This window comes from Myotis myotis, unplaced genomic scaffold (genome assembly GCF_014108235.1).
Source record: "Myotis myotis isolate mMyoMyo1 unplaced genomic scaffold, mMyoMyo1.p scaffold_m19_p_1, whole genome shotgun sequence".
Classification (NCBI taxonomy): Eukaryota; Metazoa; Chordata; class Mammalia; order Chiroptera; family Vespertilionidae; genus Myotis; species Myotis myotis.
Genome location: NW_023416313.1, coordinates 77,187,354 through 77,210,900, shown reverse-complemented (window position 1 = coordinate 77,210,900; position 23,547 = coordinate 77,187,354). Strand labels below are relative to the sequence as shown.

General features: G+C 48.0%; 1 protein-coding gene across 4 annotated transcripts in view; it reads left to right on the top strand.

Moving 5' to 3' along the window:
• PFKFB3 (6-phosphofructo-2-kinase/fructose-2,6-biphosphatase 3) overlaps positions 1 to 11,755 on the top strand; it is an 83,700-nt gene extending 71,945 nt beyond the window's left edge. For 2 of the 4 annotated variants that reach the window (XM_036341774.1, XM_036341748.1), the window contains 7 exons: positions 665 to 794; positions 1,420 to 1,482; positions 1,597 to 1,661; positions 3,651 to 3,824; positions 5,407 to 5,429; positions 7,574 to 7,626; positions 9,061 to 11,755. In XM_036341774.1, coding sequence (XP_036197667.1) covers positions 665 to 794; positions 1,420 to 1,482; positions 1,597 to 1,661; positions 3,651 to 3,824; positions 5,407 to 5,429; positions 7,574 to 7,616 — 498 coding nt within the window. In that variant the 3' untranslated portion in view covers positions 7,617 to 7,626; positions 9,061 to 11,755. The remainder of the gene's footprint in view (positions 1 to 664; positions 795 to 1,419; positions 1,483 to 1,596; positions 1,662 to 3,650; positions 3,825 to 5,406; positions 5,430 to 7,573; positions 7,627 to 9,060) is intronic. The other 2 variants (XM_036341764.1, XM_036341757.1) reach the window with 2 other exon arrangements.
• The last annotated feature ends 11,792 nt before the right edge of the window (positions 11,756 to 23,547 follow it).

The window sequence follows — 23,547 nt, the reverse complement described above, 5'->3', positions numbered from 1 at the left end:
CCTTTTTCAACTTATTTTTATTGACATAAAATTTATATAATGTAAAACTCACTGTTTTAACCATTTTTAAGTATGTATTCCAGTGATTTTTAGTATATTCACAATACCAAGGAACCATCACCACTAGGTCTAGAACATTCCATCACTCCAAAAAGAGACCCCAACCTGTTAGCGGTCAGTCTCCATTCTCCTACCTCCAGCTCCTGGCAGCCACGGATCTGCTTCCTGTGGAGTTGCCTGTTCTGGGCATTTTATATAAATGGGATTGTACAATATGCGGTCTTGGGTGTCTGGCTCCTGTCACTTTGTGTACCGTTTTCGAGGTCCATCCACACTGCAGCGTGTGTCAGACTTCAGTCCTCACTGCCCGTGCAGAGGGTCAGGAAAGGGAAGGAGCGGTGAGAGGGAGGGTGCAGGCCAGTGTCCTCTCAGGATTGCCACTCCACATCCTCAGCAGCACACGGGCGCTTTCCCTTTCCGAGGGAGCCCACTGAGGTGGGTTCCCAGGGCCCATAGGCAGCAGCACTGAGACACGCCAGGGTGTTACTGATCGATCGTACGTCCTCTAGTTCATAGTGAGGGGGGGCCAAGTTGGCCCAGCTCTCGCCTTCCTGTGTGTGCGGCTCCAGCACAGCGCCTCTCCCTCTGTCCCTCTGTCTTGCAGTCCTACCAGGACCTGGTCCAGCGCCTGGAGCCAGTGATCATGGAGCTGGAGCGGCAGGAGAATGTGCTGGTCATCTGCCACCAGGCCGTCCTGCGCTGCCTGCTGGCCTACTTCCTGGATAAGAGTGCAGGTGCCGCATCCCCCAAAGTGTCCTGGGGGAGGGGGGCTGGGAGCTGGCTGCCATCCTGAAAGGAGGAGGGGAAAATGGCCTCTGAGTTTGGGGTAGCAGCGGACCTGGTCCTGCCTTACCCGACCTGCGCAGGTTGCTGCTGTGCTTCTGAGGGCCCTCAGGCCAGCCCCTGGGAACCGTCATAGCAGGACGTGAGGCATGGTGGGCCAACAGCTTCATTCACAGCCCCTGAAAGCCTTCGTCCACTCTCTTAGCAGCTTTGGGCCGGGTGGGGAGGGGCCAGCGCGTCTCTGCAGCCCCCCTCTAATGAACAAACAGCCCGGAAAACCCTACCTGAAAAATTTAAGTCTGAGTTGGCCAGAGGTTCAGCTGAATCCTGACACACTTTTTATTTTTATTTTTAACTATAACTCATTCTGTGAGAGCGGGTTTGGGGCTTGCTCTGATTTGTTCTTTGGGCTAGGTGTCTTTTCTCGGGCCGTCTGCCTTCAGGGAGGGCCTCTGTGAGGGTGGGGCCGGGGAGATGCCGCTGAGGGTCGGACCTGGCCAAGCTCTCGCTGGGGGCCTGGGAATGTCCATCCCCAAGTCTCGTGTCTGATTGTGGGGCCCTTTCTCATCTTTTCAGAGGAAATGCCTTACCTGAGATGCCCCCTTCACACTGTCCTGAAGCTGACACCAGTCGCTTATGGTGAGTGTGGTGATGCAGGCCTTGCCGCGTGAGCCTTGCCGCCCTGGGATGGTGGCTACGGGGCTGCAAGCGGCTTGTCCCCTTTCACCATGAGCTGCTCTCTCCCCCGGCCAGGCTGCCGTGTAGAATCCATCTACCTGAATGTGGAGTCCGTGAACACACACCGGGAGAGGTCAGAGGTGAGTGGAAGCTCCGGGCCTCCACCCTTTAGCACCCCTTCCTGTCCTCCATCCCGAGGACTGTCCAGGGCCGGGACCCATACGTGTGAGCTCTTGGGAAGTCCTTAGTATGGTGTTGCCTGTAAACGCTGAAGGAAGTCTCGGCTCTCGCGGAGGTAGTTTGTTGGAACCAGGACGGCCTGGGCGACTTCCTCCTCTCCCTTTTCTCAGCATCTGTGCGCTCCTGCCCTGTCTTTCTTGTGGCTTCTTGCTGTCTTCTTTCTTTCTCTTTCCATGCTTTCTTCCCCCATTTCTCCTTGACCCGAGAAGCGAGTAGTAACGAGGGAGACACATTCTGCTCTTTAACTGTAACCACAGCACAAATATTGTTGCCTTTTCCTCTGAGGCAGCTAAAACTGCTTTCAGTTTCCAGAGCCACTTATTAAAACGGTCACCTCTTTGTGCGTAGGTACTGAATTACCGGGAAAGGGTAATAGTGAAAAGGGAAGTGGGACTGGAGAAACATACGTTTTTTTAAAAAAACATGTTTTTACTGGTTTCAGAGTGGAAGGGAGAGGGAGATAGAAACATCAATGATTCGAGAATCACTCATCAGCTGCCTCCTGCATGCCCGACACTGGGGACCGACACTGGGCATATGCCCTGACCGGGAATCCAACCATGACCTGCTGGTTCATAGGTTGACACTCAACCACTGAGCCACGCCGGCCGGGTGGAGAAACGTATGATTTGGAAATTAGGGACAGGAGGGATGGTGGGTGGAAAGTTTTCCAGGAGACACCAGAGCCTGGTGGTATTTGATCGTCCTCTGGGAGGTCTGCGATCTGGTGGTCGGCCTGGTGGGCTCTCCCCAGGGCAGAGCCACTTTCTGCCCACGTGTATGTCATGGGAGAAAGTTGGAATTTACTTTGTACCGACTGCCGAAATGTGGTGCTTGGCCAGCATCAGCCCCACACTTTCCTGTTCACCGAGTATGACATGCCCAACTGTGCAGGGGACTTTCCTGTTCCCTGGGAGCTTAACCAGAAGATTTTGGCATGAAAACCCTGGGTTCCACCGGCAGTTGCCTGGCTGGTTGACTGAAACGCAGGAGGGCAGCATCCCCTGGCTCTGTGACCCCCTCTCTGGACATCTGTGGGTGGCAGATGCTGCATTTCCTCTCACTCCGTGTGGAGCAGCCTCCCAGCCGGATCCCCCAGCTTCGGGGTTTGGCTGCACAGGGCTCTGATGGTCCCTGAACACTGTGCAAAACCAGGGCAGGTTCTTGGTGGAGACAGACTCCAACGCAGGCTCCCGGGTCACAAGCTACAGTGACAGGCCCCTGGGATCGCTCTAGTCGCATTGTCACTTGGTCAGAAGGCTAGTGTTTGGCTCTGGCTGGCTGTTTCTGCCTCCCTCTGGTCTCGTGTCTCCTGTATGGCTTTGGAACCCGCCTTTCCTGTCCTGAGCTGGGTGTAGGCTGGATGCAGGAGCAGTTCTATGCCTGCTTTGCAGATCTTGGCTCGCGGTCAGTTCGGGGGCGTCAGCACCGACACCTCCCTCCTGCCTTCCTGTCCTCCTGCTGGCCTGTCCCCTTCCCCGAGCTCACGTCCAGGCCTCTCTCCCCTCCACGCCCCTCCTTGGAGGCTGGCAGCAAGGTTCTTCTCTCCCGCCTCGTTGTCCACTGTAACTGAATGACTGTCAGAATTGGTCCTGCTGTTCTCCCCTCGCCTGCTTTGTGAACGTCGAGCTTGTCTGGGTGGGTGTCTTGGGATGATCCAGAAAAGGGCCTCAGGAGAAGATCATCCCTTGTCGACCTGGAGATGCAAGACAGAATGGCAACCCGTATACCAGGGCCGTTCACCTTGGTCGGTCTTGTCCCGTCAGTAAACTCCAGAAGCAGAGAAACGTGTTTTGATTGGGTTTGGTTTTTTTTTTTTTTTTTGGCTTATTTACTCCCCCTTCTCCATGTAACTGTCGCCTTCTCTCTTTTGTCTTTGTCTCGCTTAGGACGCAAAGAAGGGACCTAACCCGCTCATGAGACGCAATAGTGTCACCCCACTAGCCAGCCCCGAGCCCACCAAAAAGCCTCGCATCAACAGCTTTGAGGAGCATGTGGCCTCTACCTCCGCTGCCCTGCCCAACTGCCTGCCCCCGGAGGTGCCCGCGCAGCTGCCTGGACAAGTGCGTGACCCCCCTTTTCCTTCCTGGCCGTCGTGTCTCCTGTCTGGATGGAGAGACTGCCCTTGGGTACCACCATAGCCTCAGACCCAGGCCTGCATGGGGGTTGGGGAGGGGAAGAACACGGGAGAGTGTCTGAAGTTTGTAACATCCTGGAGGTCCAGTCAGGTCCTTCCTAACCATGGCTGTGAGCGTGCATACCTGCCTTCTGAGGAGGTTCCCTTCACTGGGCAGAGCCGGGCAGAGCCGGGCAGAACCGGGCAGAACCGGGGAGAACAGGAGAAATGGTGCTGTCTGTGTCCTCTCATGTTCGTGGATAGGTTTTGCAAAGCAGCGTGGAAGGCAACCCTTAGGTTGGAAGTCTGTATGCAGTCTGGGCCGTTGGCTTCTGCATGGCCTGAGGACGTCTGTTCTGTCCCAGGCCCATGGCTGAGTAGTTCTCCTTCCTTTCTCACCGTGGCTTCCCATTGTGGAAAAGCTGTAGTCAAAGGGGGCCCTCGGAGAATGTCCTTAGCCGGGACCCACATGGTTCAGTGGGCACCTGGGCAGCCTAACTCCCAGGGCTGGATGGTCTGGAAACAGCCACTTTCTCACAGCAGTTACTTTGGCAGGTAGCGAAAAAACCAAAAGCAAAAAACCAACTAGACTTCACTTTATTCCCTGTGAAGATTAAAGGCGGAAAGATCTCCGCTACTGGGCAAAAAAATTAAGATTTGTTTTTAGAAATGACAGCCAAGATTCTGTGACACATAGAAATCTCTGGGCACAAATTTGGGTCCCACCCAGGGTCTTCCCCCACCTCCACCCACCAGGCCTGTCTCTTACAAATAAGCCACGGCTGACTTTGGATTGGATTTGTCTGAGCTCGGTGCTGAGGCCTGTACTCTCCCTGCATTTTGGCTGAAGCTCATTTAAATCCTGTGGTGTCTGGAAATGGGATGTGGGGACAAGTGCTGTGCAGTCTTGGGCAGGTCATTGAACCTCTTCAGGCCTCGGTTTTCTCATCTGGAGAATAGGGGAGTAATGCCAACTGCCACAGCAGATCAAAGAGGGAATAAGTGCTGAGCATCAAGCACAGTATCTGCCCCTGGGACTACCTGTAGGATTTTATTGTCAGGTTACATCCCTCCCTGGCCTTCAATCTCCTTATCTTTCCAAATGAGGGGGTAGGACTTGGGGATATCTAACTAATATTCCTTTTAGGTCTAAAATTTGAGGGTTTTTTTTTTTTTAATGAAAACAGAACTGAAGTTCTACGTGGCACATCTATGAGATTGTTTTGGTGTAAACTGGGGCCACAGTTGGAAGTTTAGAGGCTCCTGTCACTGACACTTGCAGAGACTGGCCTGGGCTGGGTTCGGCGGTGGGTGTGTGGGACTGCACTATCCCCGGTCACGGAGGATGCATAGCTGGGGCTCTCCCAACTTTGGCAGGACAGTCCTTCAGGGTTGCTGAGCTGAATCCTCAGGGAGTCTGGAAGCTGGGCCAGGCTGGGGGTCCCAGCAGAGGAATCCTGATTTCACACGACCTGGGCCTTGTACCCTGTCCCTCTACTGACCTCTCTCTCAACCTTTTCTCTCTGCAGCCTTTGCTAGGGAAAGCCTGTTTGTAAGTATTTTTCTCTGTATGATTTTGCTGCTAGCACCTCTTTCTCCTTGCTTTCCAGTTTGGCCTCCTGTCTGTTAAAATGTTGAGGTTAACAACAGTTTTTGTGAAATATGAAGGAGGCAAGATAGGCACTGAAGGAGGGAGAGGAGGGATTCATGAGTTTGTAGCACAAGACACAAAAGTAATTACGGCCCAGCTGTTTTCTGCGTCACTCCCTCTTGGCATCCTGGGTTACTGTTAGTGCTAAATCTCATTTGTCCCCCTTGGGGGTGAGCTAAGTCTTCTGTCTGCTACTGTTTTTTAAAATTCTGTGTCTCCCCTAGGAGAGCCCTTTCATTCCTAGGGGAACATTTACCCAGAGCCTAATCTGCAAAACAGAAGGAGGCGCTGCAGCCGTCCCTCTTGTCCTGGCAAGGACTCCCACTCCCCCACCACCCACCCTTGGGGCTCCAGGACCCCCACACTTTGGAGCGGTCTGATTGGAAACCGTTGTTTTGAATCAGGTTGTCCTGTATGGGAACCTGCTCAGCCTTAATAGTCATGTTCAGGATTGGAGCCAGCTTTTGAGTCAGACCCATTTGGTTTCCCCTTTCCTGCAGCCAGAGCTCTCTGCAAAACGTTCTAGTTAAGTGTTAGCTAGAGCGTTTCCAGTGCTCCAGTGGGCCCCAACTACAGAAGGAACCGAGGCCTTTCTATTGCAGTTTCAGAACAGCCACCTGAAATATCACCCTCTCCAACCCCTCAAGCGCACCTACCCGTGATCCCTTTTGCTGATGAGGGCCCCTCCACCGATTCATGCAGAAGCCAAACGCCTTTAGGAGGTCAGCCTGATAAGCTTAAAAGCTCAGCTTGCTCTGGGAAAACAGGAGTTGTTGGGCGCTTAGATTAGGTGGCACCACCTGTACTGCTTGCACAGAATCTCCTGTCTTTGATCCTTAACCCCAGGATGTCTGAGGGCAGTTGCTATCCCCATTTAGCAGACGAGGGCCCAGGTCAGCCGGTGAGTGGCAGAACCAGGACGTGACCAGGCCTCCCTGTCCTGAGGCTGGCTGCTTTCTCTGGGCTGGTTTCTGGGAACAGTCAAGATACTGTTCCCCTGCCCCTGCCTTGGGCACCTGACGTTTGCCGCCTGTGGGGCACTGCCTGGAGCTGTTTGATTTCCTTTTTAGCTCTTGCGGCCTCTCCCATGCAGCTGTTTCCCATGGCTGAGGTGTGTTTACTTAATGTGGGCGTGTCCATGAAATTCAGGCTTTAGGAGCCACTGCCCCATACATCTGTGCATCTCCTGTTTCTTTTGACTCATGGCCTGGAGCTGCCAGGAAAGAAATCTTCCTGCTGGAGGGGGCCATTTGGGCACCTCCCCTACATACTAAGCTTGAACTTGCACATCTCTAAGGCTAACAGCACCTTTGGCTAGACTCCTTCCAGTTCTCCGGACCCTTCACACCTGCATTCACTCTGGGATTTCAGCGCTCAGCCCAGCCTGGGAACACAAGTCCTTCTCTGGAGCTGTAGTTCCCAAAATGTATTGTTAGAGTCACACTGAACCGGGTTTGGATCTTGGTTCTACTACCCTCTCAATTTGGAACTCTGGGCAAGGTGGTGTCATTCTAGGACTCCAACCTCCTCATCTGTGAAATGGAGTTAGGAACATTGCGAGGTGTTTTGATAATGTAGCACTTACAGGATCTCTGGCACATAGTCAGTGCCCTGTGGCCGATAGTCATTATGGTGGGAGAGATGGTGCCCTGTGCCTTGGTGGGGACGTCCAGCGCTCTGGCTTGCGCTCCACTCTGCATTTTGATGCCCCCCCGTTCCCTCTGCACAGGCCAGTGGCATTTCTTCTCATGAGCAGCAGGAGCACCAAGAGGCTGGGGAGTGGGGGAACCCCTGGGATCTTAAGGGCTGTGGTTGGAGGATGCCCGTAAATGTGGTTTCCCAACAAAGCGAGCATGACGGCTCAGCCAATGTGGTGTCCTCCAGTCCAGTCCTGGGGGCTGTTTCCTGTGCTCGGGGCCAGCCAGTCACCATGCATCCTTGACTTTGAAATTTCAGATGCACATAACAACAAAATGCTCCCTAAGATGTGTTTTGTTTTTTCTTTTCCAACATGTTTCTTCCTTTGCCCCCACTATGCTTGAAAGACGAACTGTCTGTCACATTTTCTCAAAGTTTTCTCCTTACTAACCTTGGAAAGGTAAATGGCTCGGTGCATGCCCCTCTCGGTCCCCTCCCTCCGCATCTCTCTGAGTCATGGCATCTCTGCCTGGCAGGGCGCCTCGGTCTGTGTGAAGACTGGCCATTGTGAAGTGTGTGACTCATACACCCCATGCCAGAGAACTCATGATTTTTTTAAGAGCAGCACCATTGTCCTGAGGTCCCCTCTCTCACTTCCTCCTTTTCCTCCATGTGTCCTGAGCCAGGGACACCATGCGTGAATGGTTTGACAATGCCTGTGCCTGCGGCCCCCAGTGTCATTGTCCCGTCGCCATCGTTTGTGGGTGCTCGGAGTCAGGCTTGACATGTGTGAGGGCGGGTTGGAGGCAGCTGGGCAGCACCTCGCTCTGACCCTACAAGTTGACTGGGTCCTCTCTGGTTTCGAGGCTACAGAGTCTTCCCCAACAGACACCCACTTCACAGAGACTGTCTGATGTACTGTAGTTGGAGGTCCAGTCGCTGGGCTCCTGAGTCCAGCTGAGAGCAGGCTCAGATCTGGCCTTCAGTGCTCCCAGCCTGGGCTTCTCTTCTGTCGGGATTCCTGCACCCGGGCCCTTGGTTCTGCAGGGAAGGGAGTGGGCCCAGCCGATCCTTGCATATTTGTCTCCCTGGGTTCCACTCTGTACCCCTGTCCTATAAGACAATCCTGGCGTAGACACTCAGGATGGGAGAGAACACTTTTTAAAAAGAGTCTCCCTTTTTGGTGGGTAAATTAAGGAGGTTAAAGAGACCTCCGCTGTGCAGTGGCAGCCATCATTCATCCCCAGCTGATAGAAAAACATTTTTTTTGGGGGGGGGGGGGTTGGTACTGGCCAGCTTCTTACAGACGAGGCTTCTGGCTGGGATTACTTTTATGAGCACAGGAAGAGAGCTTTAGTGACAGTGCCCACGTCCAGCCCGCTCGCGGCACCTGTGCTCCAGCTGCTGAGCTCGTGTTCCTAGGATCTGGATCTCGGGCTGAGGTGTGCGGCCCTGCTTGAGCCGAGTGGGGAGGAGAGTCCGTGTGCTATTTTAGAGGGCCTCCTGGAGCATCTGCCTGTCATGGCCAGCAAGACTTCCCAGGGCAGGGGCAGCCCCGCGGTTCTCAAGGGCTGTGAGCTGAGGAGGGTCCTCTACGTGCTGGCCCCATTGCTCCCCAGGACAGCTCTGACCTACAGAGCTGCCTGCTGTCCCTCTTCTCCTTCCTCTGCCATGAGGCCCTTCTCCTGTGTGACCCTGGCCTTCACCTCCACATGTTCCTGGGGCCTCCCTGGGCAACTGCCACCAGTTTGGTTACTAATGTTCTCCCGGGATTGTGTTTTTTGTTTGGGGGGAGGGAGGTTGAAGTCTCAATTGCATGGTTTTAGTCTTTTGCTTTGGAAACCTAGTCAACAGTAATAACTCCCCTTCCCCACCCTTTTTCTCCTGAAAACAGAACATGAATGGCTCCCAGAGCAGCGTCGACTCCTCCCAGACACACTGAGGCAGACCCATCGGTTCCATTCCATTTCCATTCCCGCAGCTTAGGTTGGGCTCTTCCCTCCACCCGAGGCCGACCATGCCAACGGCTTCTCCCGGAAAGGGCTGTGCGGCGTAGAAGAGGGGTCTGCTGGTCAAAGTGAATCTCTGCTCCCAACAGCACCTGGGCGGCCAAGACCCCAGCACGCCTTTCCTGTGTGTGCACAGAATCTAGGCTTCTGTGGCCACCCTCATCCCATACTCTCCCCACTGTCCAGGCTGTGTGGCCTCACGGACCCTTCATAAGACTTGGTGAGGACAATGAGCCGTGGAGGAGGTGAGAGAAGGCCCTGAGGAGGGGACGGACGTTGGGCACCTCGTGCTGTTTTTTTGTTTCATGTCTGTGACCTTGGCCTGGAATGTTCCCAGCTGGGAAAATGACATTGGTCTCAGAATCCTAAAATTGAAGGGGCCTAGGTCCCAGTTGCTGACAGTTCAGGGACGTAGGAAACGTTCATAAGGCTTGTTGGTGCATCTTTGCCTGGGATGTTGACCTGTGAAGACAAGACGATTGCTGGGGTAGAGCCGGCCAGAGAGCCAGTCTGGAGGTGCAGACAGAAGTCCCTGAGCTGGACTCGCTCATCAGCTAAGCAGTGACCCTCTCTGTGTCCACACACCGTCCCAGGGCTGTGCTCAGCCGCTGAAGATGTTGGACAGTCTGGTGGTGTTGGCAAGAGGAAATGGCCCCGGGGCCTCACCCTTCCTGGGACCTGCGTGGTCCCTCTGCCGCAGGCCTGGATCAGAGGCACCTGAGTGAGACTGGCTTCCCTGGGGCTGCTTTGCTTTGAGATTTTTTTCTGGCAGAACATGTGACCTGAACATCACACCTTCCCTTCAGGAATTTAGATTTTTGGGTTTTGTGCCCCTGGGGGCTAGAGCTCTTGAAGAATGTGGGGAGTCAGGCATTCCCATGAGATGGGGGGCGCAGAGGAACCCCAGTAAATGGCTGGGAGCAAGCGCTCAGATCATTGCAAGACAGCCCCCGGGAGACAGCATGGAGAAGAACAAGGATCCAGCCTCCTTCCTTCAGGACATTCATCACGTCCCATGTTTCCCAGGTGGGGACAGGGGCCCAAGCCAGGCCTCACTCTGGGCCACTTCCTCTAAGAGGCTATGTTCATCGCCTCCTGCAGGAGTCGCTCATTCCCGCACGTTTTCATGGAGCATCTGCTGTGTGCCGAGCATGGTGTGGGTTCCTCGGGGAATGTCCTCTCTTGCCTTAGTGGCACCTGTGACATTTTTTGGGGGGCATTTCAAGCAGGAATTGGGGAACATGTGATTCTAAATACCTGTAGTTTCTATCTCCTTGTTGCCTCCAAGTAGAGGGTGTCCTGAGGTCCAGAAGAAATGGTTTGGAGACAGTGTCCAAATGACCTTTGAGGATCTTTCTAAAAGCTGGTGCCAAAGGTCATGTTCCTTTCCTGCCCTCTGCTTTTGAGCCTGACATCCTCATCCTGCTTGGCCTGTGAGCTAGCTGAGAGTAGGGGTGGGCAGGCTGAGACAGAGGGAGTGGGAAGTGGAGAGAACCGCTATTTTTACTTGAGAGGAGCTTTTAGAGAGTGTACGTTTATCTGATTAGGATTACTTGGAAGTGGAACATGCTTCAGATACCATACAATAAAATGGGAGGTTTTCACACCAAATCACTCAACCCCTGCCCCTTACTTTGCAGTCTGCCTGAGAGGATCTGTATGTAACATTCTGTACCACTGAAGATGGGTTATTTTCCCTCTTTCTCGCTATCTTGTGTCCGGTTGACACGAGTGTGTGCTTGTAGGGTGGGCGTATATTTAGGCAGAGGGGCCTGTGGTTCTGCTCTTGAGGAAGACTTCACTGTGTCCCACTTTCTGGAATTCTCTTCCTGGTTGTCAGAGCTAGCTCTGGTTTTTGACTCTTACAGCAGATTTGAGTGGGGCTGCATGAAGGTGCACCCCTCGCCTCTGACAGCCTGAAGTAGGTACAGACAAATGAGGCTTTGCCTCCCACAGAACATAGTTGTAAGGGCCTGGGTGGGGCATAGGCATGAATATGGATGGGGAGGGAGCCCTGGGAGGAGCAGAATGCTGCTGAGGTCACCTCTGAGGAGGTATTGGATGGAGGGTGTATGGGAGCTGCAGGCACGGAGCACTTGCTACTTTATTGCCTCTCACTCCCCCTCACTGCCCCCCCCCCCCAAAAAAAAATCTGGGACCAATTTTTTTAACTTTGCATATTTGTTTTTGGGTAGGTGTACCCCTCTCCTTTTTCTGTCCTGAGACCCTGGACAAAACTCTTCATTTGGGGGGAGAAGAAAAACTGTTTGAACCACACCAATGATGATTTTGTTTGTAATACTTGAAAGTTATTTTTTTATTATTTTGATAGCAAATGTGCTATTTATTTATTTAATGTGTATAAAGGAGCTTGAACATAGACAATTTCTTACTTTGGGTTGTTGTTTGTCGGTTGGCTTGGGGCCTTTTATGTGCGACTTAAGACTTCTCTGCATTCTGTATATTTGTCTGAATTAATTATCTGGGATGAAGCTGTGCCGGCTTTCACACAGGGGCTGCCTTTCAGAAATTTGTATATTTTGCAGTTGCCAAAACAATAAAATACCCAATTGAATTACACTATAGTGCACTTCTGGTCTTTTTTTTTGGGGGGGGGGGGGGGAAGAATAATTCAGAGGGGAAGGGAGAGGGAGAGAGATGGAAACATCAATGATGAGAGAAAATCATTGATCGGCTGCCTTTTGCACACTCACACTGGGGTTCAAGCCTGCAACCCAAGCATGTGTCCAGATAGACCAACGCTCTATCCACTGAGCCAAACCAGCGAGTGCACGAAGAATCTTTAATTGACACTTTTGGTCAGTACATTAAGTTTCTACCCCTCAGTTCTTGACCTCCCTCTGCACTGCTTCCCTTAAACAGGACATGCAGATACTGATCGCCTAGTGCCAGCTTTTGGGAAACAATAAGCTGTGTCAACTTTGAAATAACAATAAGAAACTTGATTTCTTATAACAGTGCAGGTTTACAGGAAAGAGCAGCTAGTACAGAGTTCCCATGTGCTCTCCCCTGTCCCTGCACAGTCTCCCTATTATTAACATATTTCGCTAATGTGGTGCACCTGTTATGGTTGATGAGCCAATATTGATATATGGTTGTTTATTAGAATCCATAGTTTACACTAGGGTTTGCCCTGTGTTGTACGGTTCTATGGGTTTTGACAAATGCATACTGATATGTATCCACCATATGTATCCACCATTATGGTATACAGTATGCCCATCGGTTTTTATTCCTTTCATTCCATCCTGTGCCTCCCCAGCCCTTTCAAACAGCAGCAGTTCTTACACAGCAGTGGGGCTGGTCTGGGTCTGCATTCCTCACCCCAGGCGCTTCCCTCCTGTAGGCCAGTGCCGCTGATTAGAGTCTCCAGTCAGATTAATTCTCATCTCACTTTGCCCTGGGCTCACTTTCCACTTTTCTCACCAGCATGGTTAGGAATATCTTAACTTGGAATTATTTAATAAATGGTACCACTACAAGAATTGCTCAACTATCTGGGAAGAAAAAGCTAATGAGATCATAGCATTGTAACACCTATCTTGACCTATATGATTTTTAACATTTTTTTATTGATTTGAAAGAGAGGAAAGAAACATCGATTTGTTGTTGCACTTATTTATGCATTCATTGGTTGCTTCTTGTAAGTGCCCTGACCAGGGATTAAACCCACAACCTTGGTGTACCAGAACAATGCTCTAACCAACTGAGCTACCTGGCCAAGGCTAGGTATATATATATATATATTTTTTTAAATCAAACTATTAAAAGGAGAAAAAAATATGGTAAATGTCTAAATTTTTGATGGACAGCGATCAAGATTAAAAGCAATAAAAGAAACTACAGCCCTAGCTGGTTTGGCTCAGTGGATAGAACGTCAGTCTGTGGATGGGAGGGTCCCGGGTTCGATTCTGGTTAAGGGCACATTTTTGAGTTGCTGGCTCGATCCCCAATAAGGGATCATTGATGTTTGTATCCCCCTTTCCCTTCCTCTCTGAAATGAATAAAAAAATATTTAAAAAATAAATAAAAAGAAAATAAACTACAAAGGAAAAGATTTCACAATGTAAATATTTTAAGTTCAAAATCATCAAAAGTCAAGCAAAAGGGGAAAAAAATACTAAGAAACATTTGCAACAAATTTGACACCACCACCACCACCACCCATTATCCTAAAATATATATTGGAGACCCATCTGAAGCGATAAAACATTGAGATTTTTCTAGATACCTGGACAAAGGCTTTTATTCGATCCTTATCACAAACTTTTTTGATGTTTTAAAGAATAAAGATGAAACAGCGAAAGTTTGGTGGAATTAAGTCCTAAAGATTGTTTTCTAAACTTCATTTTGAACACATTTTTCAACACAACGTGGGTTCAAATCTAGTTTTTCTTGGAGTGTGAGCAGGTCTTCACAGTCAATGTATTTATGGCCTGGGTAATTTATAAAGACACTGATTTCAACCACAGGTTCTGACATACTCCTAAGATGATACTGGAAGAACACCTGTAAAGACAACAGAAGTGCCTCAAAACATGGTACTCTGGCCACTTAGGACTAAAGAGGGCCCTTTGCCCACTCTCTGAGAGAAGTCTGGATCTATTTAATACTGTGGGTGTCGGTAGAAGCCTCATCTCCTTTCTATCCACAGGGACCATTAGCCACATTCGATTCCATGTACAGGATAAAATGAAGATTAGGGGCAGACTGGGTTGGTAGACCATTAGAATGAAACCTAGTGGAGGTGGGGATGGAGGTGGAAGAGTGTCTCCCATATACAAAATATTTTATTGCATTGCCCATAAGTGCTCAATGAAAGCTGTCCACTTTTAGTTCTTTGAGGACTAAAGTTGAGCTGCAGGCCTCAGAGGAATTCTGTCTCAGATATGTAGGATTAACTGAACAAAAGATGTCTCACTGGGATACGCTGACAAACACACTCGGTGTGAACAAACGGGCAGAAGAGGCACCCAAGGCCTGGGTGGGACCAGATGCTTTCCCATTAAGTCCTGACTGTGTAGTAGTAGAATCCAGGGGCTGGGGAGAGGAGAGGCACCAGCCAGGTGTGATGAATCAATGAAACAAACCCAGGCCTTGGAGATGGACGGTTCACACTTCACCTCTCTGTCCCACCACATTCCAAATGTGTGGACTTAAACAAGTTACTTCATATTTTTAAACTTGTTCCCTATTTGTAAAATGGGGAAATCCATACTGTATTTTTTATTAAAAGATGCATCATCAATTTATTAGTTTTATACAAAACAGGACAAACCATGTGCACATCAAATGCAAGACCAAATTTAATTTTAAACGTGTTGAATGTAGACAAAAATTCTCCTTAGAAGTCAAGAAATACCACAATTATTTTTCAGGCTTTTTGTGAGGACTAAATCTTACAAAGGAAGAGCTCTTGACAGTTCCTGGCACAGAGTAAGCTCGGAAATGGTAGATATTAATCTAATAATGTGTGTCACGTGCTTTAAATGCCAAGTAGGTAATGTTATCCCTACTTTGCAGGTGTAGAGACTAGGAGAACTCAAGGATCCTGCTGGATTTTTCTCAGTCATAACTGGGGGAAAGCCCCAGGTCTGTCAGACTGTCTATCACACAGTCTGAGAGCCACAGAGCTGGGCAAGGCCCTGCTGGATGGATCATCAACCACAGGAATTGGATTGAGTCACATGCTAATTAGCAAAAAGTTTTTGTGTTCCTTGGGGCTACAGAGAGATCTCCGCAACCAAATGAATAAAACAGCCGTGGGCAAACTACAGCCCGCGGGCCGGATCCGGCCAGTTTGAAATGAATAAAACTATTGAAAAAAAAGACCATACCCTTTTATGTAATGATGTTTACTTTGAATTTATATTAGTTCACACAAACACTCCATCCATGCTTTTGTTCCGGCCGGCCCTCCGGTCCAGTTTAAGAACCCATTGTGGCCCTCGAGTCAAAAAGTTTGCCCACCCCTGGAATAAAAGGTTTCTTTACCAGATAGCCAGTATTTAAGGTTCTGTATTTTCCCCTTCCCATCTCTTCCAAATAGGGCCTGGAGGAAATAGGGCCCAGCATGTTGGGACACCCTATTCCTGGGTTACATGAAGACTTTCCCACGGGTACACTGGCATAGATAGTTTTAGAGGAATAGGTTTCCAGAGCCTCAGCCTCTACACTCACCCTTTCTAAAACAGTCTGGGAAGTTTGCTTATATGCACAATAGTTTCTCTGCTTTGCAAACAGAAGGCAATGCCCTCACCCACCCCAAAGTGCTTACTAAAGTGCATTGCCCCCAGAGTGGAAACACCTCGAGGACACCCAACAAAGAGAAGCTCCTTTAGTGATTAGCCCAGGGACTATAACCCCAGGGATTTCTTTCCTCCACTACCTTTTTGTTAACGGTTGGAATGTTCTGAATTTACAACAACTGAAGCAGCATAAGTTAGTGCAGCAGATTCCCAACATTTTGATCTCAAAATTATTTTGCACTCTTTTTTTCCCCCTAAGCCAAATAAGAACCTAAAAAGATAGTTTTTTTTTTTTTATTGAGGTATAATTGACACATAACATTATATTGGTTTCAGATGCACAACGTGATGACTTGATATTTAAATATAAGAATTTTACACTTTTAAAAATTATTAAGGACTCTAAAGAGCCCTTACTTATGTGGGTTATTTTGTCCATATTTAGTGTGTTTGAAATAAAAACTGCAAAGCCCCTCACATTAGTTAATATATTTTAGGCAAAATAACTACTTTACAAAGTTGAAAATATTTAGTGAGAATAGCATATTTTTTACTAGTGGCCCAGTGCACTGATTTGTGCACATTGAAAGGAAATTAATTAGAAGAAACATTTTAATATTGCTATTCGCCCTTTCCCTATAATAAAAGTGTCAACCAAATTCACAATCAATAATGACAGATCAAAACACATACTTGTGATTGGCACCAGTGAGAGCTTTATATGTATCACACATGCGCAAAGCAACTTAGCCTTTTATATATATAGAATAAACTTGCTTAATTAGACCTGCTTTCTGATTTAGCTAAACTTTTTCCAGCCCAGTGAAGCATTCCAACTTCTCTTTCAGGTAATTGTCAGCAACACAGCTGTAAATATCAACACGAAGCAGATTATTATTGTAGATCACGCAGGGAGAACAAAGGGTAAAATATTTAACTGCAGCGGTGTTTGACTATATTCTGAGCAGTGAGAAAACCTGAAGTCATTTTCAAGGTCCACCATTTCTTACTTATTTTCAGTTGGGTCAATTTTCTAAACTTTCTAAATCTCCATTTTCCAGCCATGAAAAGAAAATAGGTTCCATTGAGTCTCCTATCTACCTACTCCAGGACTTCTGTGAGGATCAAATGAGATGAGGCAGGGAAAAACATTTCACAGACATTTGGTTAAAGTGTGAAATGTTTCCACCTGGCTATAAAGCAAGTTGTGTTCTTGGGCTGAAGAAACTGCAAGGAGGCTAGTTGTCACTAGGGAGAGGAAGCTGGATGTTGCTATGTGATGCCATTACCCAAATGGACACTTAGCATATTAGCCCTTTATATATATACTAGAGGCCTGGTGCATGAAATTCGTGCACTTGGAGGGGGTGGGGGGCATTCCCCAGCCTGGCCTGTGCCCTCTCACAGTGCAGGAGCCCCGTGATCGATTTACCCAAAGCGGTAGGCCCTGCCCACCCATCGGGGCGCCTCATGGATTGCCCCAAAGAGGTAGGCTGGAGCTGGGGGACCCCCCGGCCTCACCGTGCAGAGGCAGAGCCGCTGGGACCCGCCTCTGTGGCTCCACGAACACACAGCCCCGCCCACCCACACCCACCTGCTGCACACACAACCTCCTGATGGATTATGATGGCGTGAGGGGCATCACGGCATGAGGACATGAGGGTGTGACAATTATTTGCATATTAGCTCTTTATTATATAGGATAGATAAGTCTCTGTAGTGGCAGATTCTCATATCTGATTCTATATTCAACCTATTGTGATATTATTGCTCAGGTGGAAATATATGAAAAAAATTCAGCCTCACACAGATATGTAGTTGAAAAAGGGGGAGTATGTTAATATCTTTTTCAGGTAATTGTGAATATTTTTCTCTGATTCTATATCCAAACTGGACAAATTATAGTTTCTTGAAGAATAGTTGTGGTGTCAAATCTGAAGCTATATCAATGAAGTTTTTGTACTTTGTTATAGTAAAATCCATTTTGTCAATCTTGCTCTTTGAATTGATTTTTAAAAAAATGACATTTTATTTTAATATATTTTTATTGATTTCAGAGAGTAAGGGAGAGGGAGAGAGAGAGAGATAGAAACATCGATGATGAGAGATAATCATTGATCGGCTGCCCGCTGCATGGCCCCTACTGGGGATCAAGCCCACAACTTGGGCATGTGCCCTTGACCGGAATCGAACTGAGGATTTGTTGTGCCCAGATTTCAAGGTTCCCAAAAAGCCCACCAGGGAGCCAGCGAGTCCGATGCAAAAGCAAAGAGTCCTTCATTTCGAACTAGTTCGGCTCCCCGACCACACTCACCGATACAACGGTAAGCCCAGTGTCAGAGAGCGAGGCCTGATGGGATTGTGGGTTTTATAGTAAGGGCAGGGGAGGGGACTGTGGGCCCCGCCGATTGGCCAGGCACGAGTCAGGTCTTGTTACACAGGATGTGGTCATCTCTATGGCGCGCACATCCCTTGATTGTCATTGGTTAGTTTAAAGAAATCCCGGGCGTGGCCAGCAGGGGCCTGGGCTTCCGGGAAGAAGGTACTCTCCTGAGCACATGGCGGCTGCCCCAAAAAATGGAGGACCCAGGGCAAGATGGAGGGCGCAGTCCTAGCCCCCCCGAGGGCGAGCTGAGCCCGGGCTCCAGGGGCCAGTCCGGTTGCCGGGGGTCCAGCAGATAGACCAGTTCCAGCCCAGACAGGAAGTCCACATCCTCCGTCTAGTCCCTGCGGGTGCCAGCGATTGCCTCCTCCTCCATCTCCTCGGGCAAGGGCACGCGCCCCGCCCCGCCGCTGCTGCCGCGTGGGTCCGGTCCGGGGGCGGCGGGCGGGTGGCGGCCTGTGCCGGGCTCCCGCCATGGGCTGGGGAGTCGGTGCCCGAGGCCGCCAGCAGCGTGGTCAGGCTGTGCCTCATGTGGCCCGGCGGCTGGCCCACATAGGCCCCACGACGACTCACCCTTTCAGGGAACTGTTGCAAGGCCCCCATTTTCCTTTTCATATATGCCTGTTGGTTTCTGAGAGCAAGGCAACAGAATTGCTAAATGGGGTCTGCTAGGAAGCTGTAGGGGAGCTGTTTCTATTGTAGAAAGCCAGGTCACCTCAAAAAGAATTATAGAAAGCTGCAATGGGACTTAGAAAAGAAACCAGCAGCCTTTAGTTTTGCAGAAAAAATTATGTCTTAAAGTAGGCACATTTAATTTGTTCATATATATATTGAAATAATTTTGAAATAGAAGCTTGTTTATGTCAAATAAATTCAACTGTAGTTTAAAAAAAAAAAAAAAAAAGAAACCAGAAGCTAGCATAGAGTTGCTCCAAGGGTGTTTCCCCTTCTCAGTGACAATTTGGGAGAAGTTAAATTTTTTTTTTTTTTTTTTTTTGGAGAAGTTAAATTTATTATACAAAAGGAAGCCCCTAAGGCTCTTATAGATATTGGGGCTACTTTATCTGTTCCTAACCACACCCAACTCAAGTTGCCTTCTCCTTCAGAGTAAAGCTTCTTTTTATTATTATTATTATTATTATTATTATTATTTTTTATTATTAGTTAAGGTATTACAAATGTGTCCTCATCTCCCCCATTAACCCCCAACCTCCCCAGAGTAAAGCTTCTTAATCAATGCCTGACTTTAAATCAGAACCTGTTTTCTTTCAGCTAGAAGTGTTATGGGACCATACTATCTTGCAGCGAGGGCCTGTTTTGTTGTTCCCAAGAGAATGGACAAGGGGTTATATCTAAGCCTTTATGGCTCTCAGAAGTGACCCTAAACTGTCTGTGACTAAAAAAAATGTACCCAAATGGAAAGAGACATTCTGAAAATGGATAAATGAATTTGTCAGTCTTTTGCCAACATTTGACAAACCGATTGTTGAGGTATTTAGGCTCTGCAGCTCCGCCCAAGTCAGTCAGAGTGGGGCAGTAAGACTACAGTTTTAACCAGATACTGAACTAGGTTGCAAGCCCCCTTCCCTATTTTCCCTTTCACCCTCACTTTTAAAAAACATACCTTCAACAAAGTACACAACATTTCTATCAACAGTTTCAAATCCACATTACAGACTTTCTGCAATAAAAAGCCAAAAGCAGGTGAAGTTAAGACTTGTCTAGCCACTATTGGCCCCTTCTAGCTCCCAAAATATTTGACTGATATGCTATTTGACATATAGACAGAATTTGCTAGAAATTTAATACTTATTACTTCAGTAAGATACTAAACCCGGGATTGCATCAGTGTTGTGAAAGCCTGAGATTCCATCAGTGTTTTTTGTTGTTGTTAATCCTCACCTCTACAAATTTTTCTATTGATTTGTACAAAGAGTGGAAGGGAGAGGGAGACAGAGAGAGAAACATTGATGTGAGAGATGCTTTGATTGGTCGCCTCCCACACATGCCCTGACCTGGAGTCAGGATTGAACATGCAAGTACGTGCCCTTAACCAGAATCAAACCTGGGACCTTTCAGTCTGCAGGCTGACACTCTATTCACTGAGCCAAACTGGCTAGGACAATGGGGGGGGGGGGGTGGAGGGGGGGAGGGAAGAATGAAAAGGAAAATAGGTGGGGGGCTTGCACCCTAGTTCAGTATCTGGTTAAAACTGTAGTCTTACTTCCCCACTCTGACTGACTTGGGCAGAGCTGCGGAGCCTAACCCCAGGGCCCCACCACAGCTGACTTGGGTGGAGCTGTGGAGCATGCCCCCAAGGTCCAGCCAAGACTGACTTGGGCAGAGCTGCAGGGACTCTCAGGGGCTCACCACAGGAAGAGATTTTTAGGTCAGATCCTCCCCAGAGTTCAGTTCAGGCTTTGGATCCAGAATTCCCCTGGACTAGCAGATCTGTGAAATAAAGGTTAAACTTTCCTTCCTCAGAGTGCTGGCTGATCATTCTCCCGTGCATTCTGCCACAAGTTAAGGTTAAGCTTGACCTTGTTGGGAAGATACCAATCTAGGAGGTGACTACCCACCATGACTGCTTTTAGTTAAAGTTTAACTTCAGACCATCCTTTGTGGTTACTTTAGGTCTTTGAGTTTGCAAGAGTGCCATGCAGGCCTTCCCTGAGCTTGTCAGGTCAGCATGTGGTTCCTTTCATCTACATCTTTATAATAGGACACACAAAACCAGATTACAATTGTGGTTTTATTAACCAAGTCTTTGACTGGAATGTCATGATCAAGAGAGATTTGTTAGGATTCTGGATGTCACCAGAGAGACTTAAGGAACTGAGATTGACTTTGAAGCCCGTAAGTACCCCTTGGAAAAAATGGCCTGGTACCTTGCTTATTCACATGGTTCATGGCCATCTTTTCAGGTAAGAATGAAGGTTGCTTTCCTGGGAGATGGCAAAGAAGGGACCTCAAGACATTTTGGGACCTCAAGAACTTGAGGAATCCACCCAAACCTATAGGCATTGCAGGAAAAGCTGGATGGCAACTGTGTGGCTTGACTTCTGTGCCCTGAGGGGCTGACTAAAGCTCAATCTGAAGATTTCATGTGAACGAAATTACAGCAAAGCAAATTTTACAAAGCTTATGCAATCAATTGCTATTCTTATTGTGTTTATACAAATAATCAGGTTAAATTAAAACTGGATCTAATACAGTCTCCTTGAGAAAAATGAGAGTGATTTTTTAGAAAGGAAAAATGTATTTCAATGGAAATCACAATGCCCAATTGTGATTATTGGATTCTAGTGCAGTTGATCATTTCTAAAGTTTTATTTTTACCTATAAACTGAACTGATTTCTGAATTCTTTTAGTTGCCTTCAATCCTCCAAGTGAATGTTTCCTTTTTTTACCCCATCCTTTGACTTGGGATTATTGAGAACTACTGATGCAATTGAGAGGAATTGGCTTGACAGATAGGCAGACAGGGCAGGGGGCCAGTGGAAAACAAAGGCAGGTGGAACATAGGACCTGGCAGACATGGCAGTTTGAGCAAGCCTAATCACAGGAACCAGCCATGCAGTAATAACTGAATGTTTTTGGACTCAGAGTGGGAGGCATGTGAAATCAAGGGAGGGCCTGCAACAACAAGGTGAACTGATGCATAGGAACAGAGAAAGTTCAGGTCTGTTACTGGGCAAGAACAATGAGGGAATCAATCAGGTGGTGACACAGGTAGATATAGAGCAGGCTTGTAACACATATATACCTCTAGACCAGCCGTGGGCAAACTACGGCCCGTGGGCCAGATCCGGCCCGTTTGAAGTGAATAAAACTATTGAAAAAAAAAGACCGTACCCTTTTATGTAATGATGTTTACTTTGAATTTATATTAGTTCACACAAACACTCCATCCATGCTTTTGTTCCAGCCCTCCGGTCCAGTTTAAGAACCCATTGTGGCCCTCGAGTCAAAAAGTTTGCCCACCCCTAGAGTCTAGACCAACTAGCTTTACTAGAAACCCATTATTTGGACCCTTTCCCTAGGCAGTGAGTCTGAGTCTGAAGTATGGTAACAATCATCTCAGGTAGAAACTAGTTTAACTTTAGCCCTGCTGTTTGGCTTCTGTACTTATTTGCTTTGTTTAACAATAGGAAAGTTATTTTGATTTTCTGAATTATATAAATCATCCCATTCAATTGAATACCCTATTGATTGTACTGTGACTATCCCATTGGTTGTGGTCATACTGGTCTTAGAAAGCACATATTCCTTTACCTGGGAAGAACAGCACAATTATCCCAAGGTCAGAGGGCTCCAGTTAATGTGTCCCTGTTGACTCAGTGTTCTGGAGACCCCAAAACTGTAATTTAGATAACATGAAACTGCTTCTGCTTCTGTAAACTGCTTTTTGCAAATCAGGTTCCTCATTCTAGACCGGAGGGATCTAGATAATGTGTTTCTGTCAATTCAGTGATCCAGAGACCCAAAACTGTAATTTAGATAACATGCTGCTTCTGCTTCTGTAAACTGCTTTTTTGTGAACCATGTTCCTCATTCCTAACCTTCGGATGTAATCAATACCTTTGTGATCTTTGCCTATATAAATCTGGTATTGCGGCCATCTTATCACTATGAGATTTGGGGAATGGCCCCTCATAGTCCCAGATTGCAATAAATGTGACTCTTTAATTCGACTTCTTGAGGCATCCTTCTGTGATTCACGGGGTACATTACAACAAGTCTACTTGTAATAAATTTTCACACTTTTGCTTAAATCTTCTGGTCCACAGTGCTCATTCTTTGGCATCGTGAGACATGACCCCGGTGGGGAGGGGGGAAAAACTCAGCTCAGTGTTCTGGTGATCACAATGTCTGTTATGCCCAGATTTCAGGATCCCCAAGAAACCACACCAGGGAGCCAGCCATGTCCGATGCAAAAGCATAAGAGTCTTTATTCAAGCCTGGGCTTGGCTGGCTCCCCTACCCTCCTTACTGACGCAGCAGCAAGTGGCAGAGAGAGAGAGCTAGCCCTGTGGGAAGAGGGGTTTTATAGGGGGTTGGAGTAAGGGGAGGAGAAAGGAGTGTGGGCCCTGCCGATTGGCCAGGCGCAAGTTGGTGTCTTGTTACACAGGATGTGGTCATATCTATGGCGTGCACTTTCCTTGATTGTCATTGGTTAGTTTAAAGAAGTCCTGGGTGTGGCTAGCAGAAGCTTGGGCTTCCGGGAAGAAGCCTTGCTGAGCACATGGCTAATGGCGGCTGCCCAAAAATGGAGGATCCAAGGTAAGATGGAGGGCATAGCCCTTACCCTGGGGCAAGCTGGAGGGCGTAGTCCTCGCCCTTTCATGTCAACCATATAGAATTTACCTGAACATCTGATGACATCATCAAAGATATTGAAACTGCAGATAAAAAGGATCTATCAAATTGTCACTGCTTGCTTTCATTCTAGCAAAAGAAACGTTAAGACTTCTCCAGATTGACAGTCTTACAGACTCAGAAACTGATTTATAATTTGCTATGATTATTAACCTTCATTTTTTCTTCTGTTTTCATAGGCATACTCCTTATTAAATAACTGATTATTTGTTTATACAATATAGGTCTATCTACATCGCTACCTCCAGAAAGTGAGACTCCATGTCAAAATGATGACACTTCAGGAATTCCAGCCCATCCCTACTTTAGAAAAATCAACCAATGGCCTCTCTATTCCAGT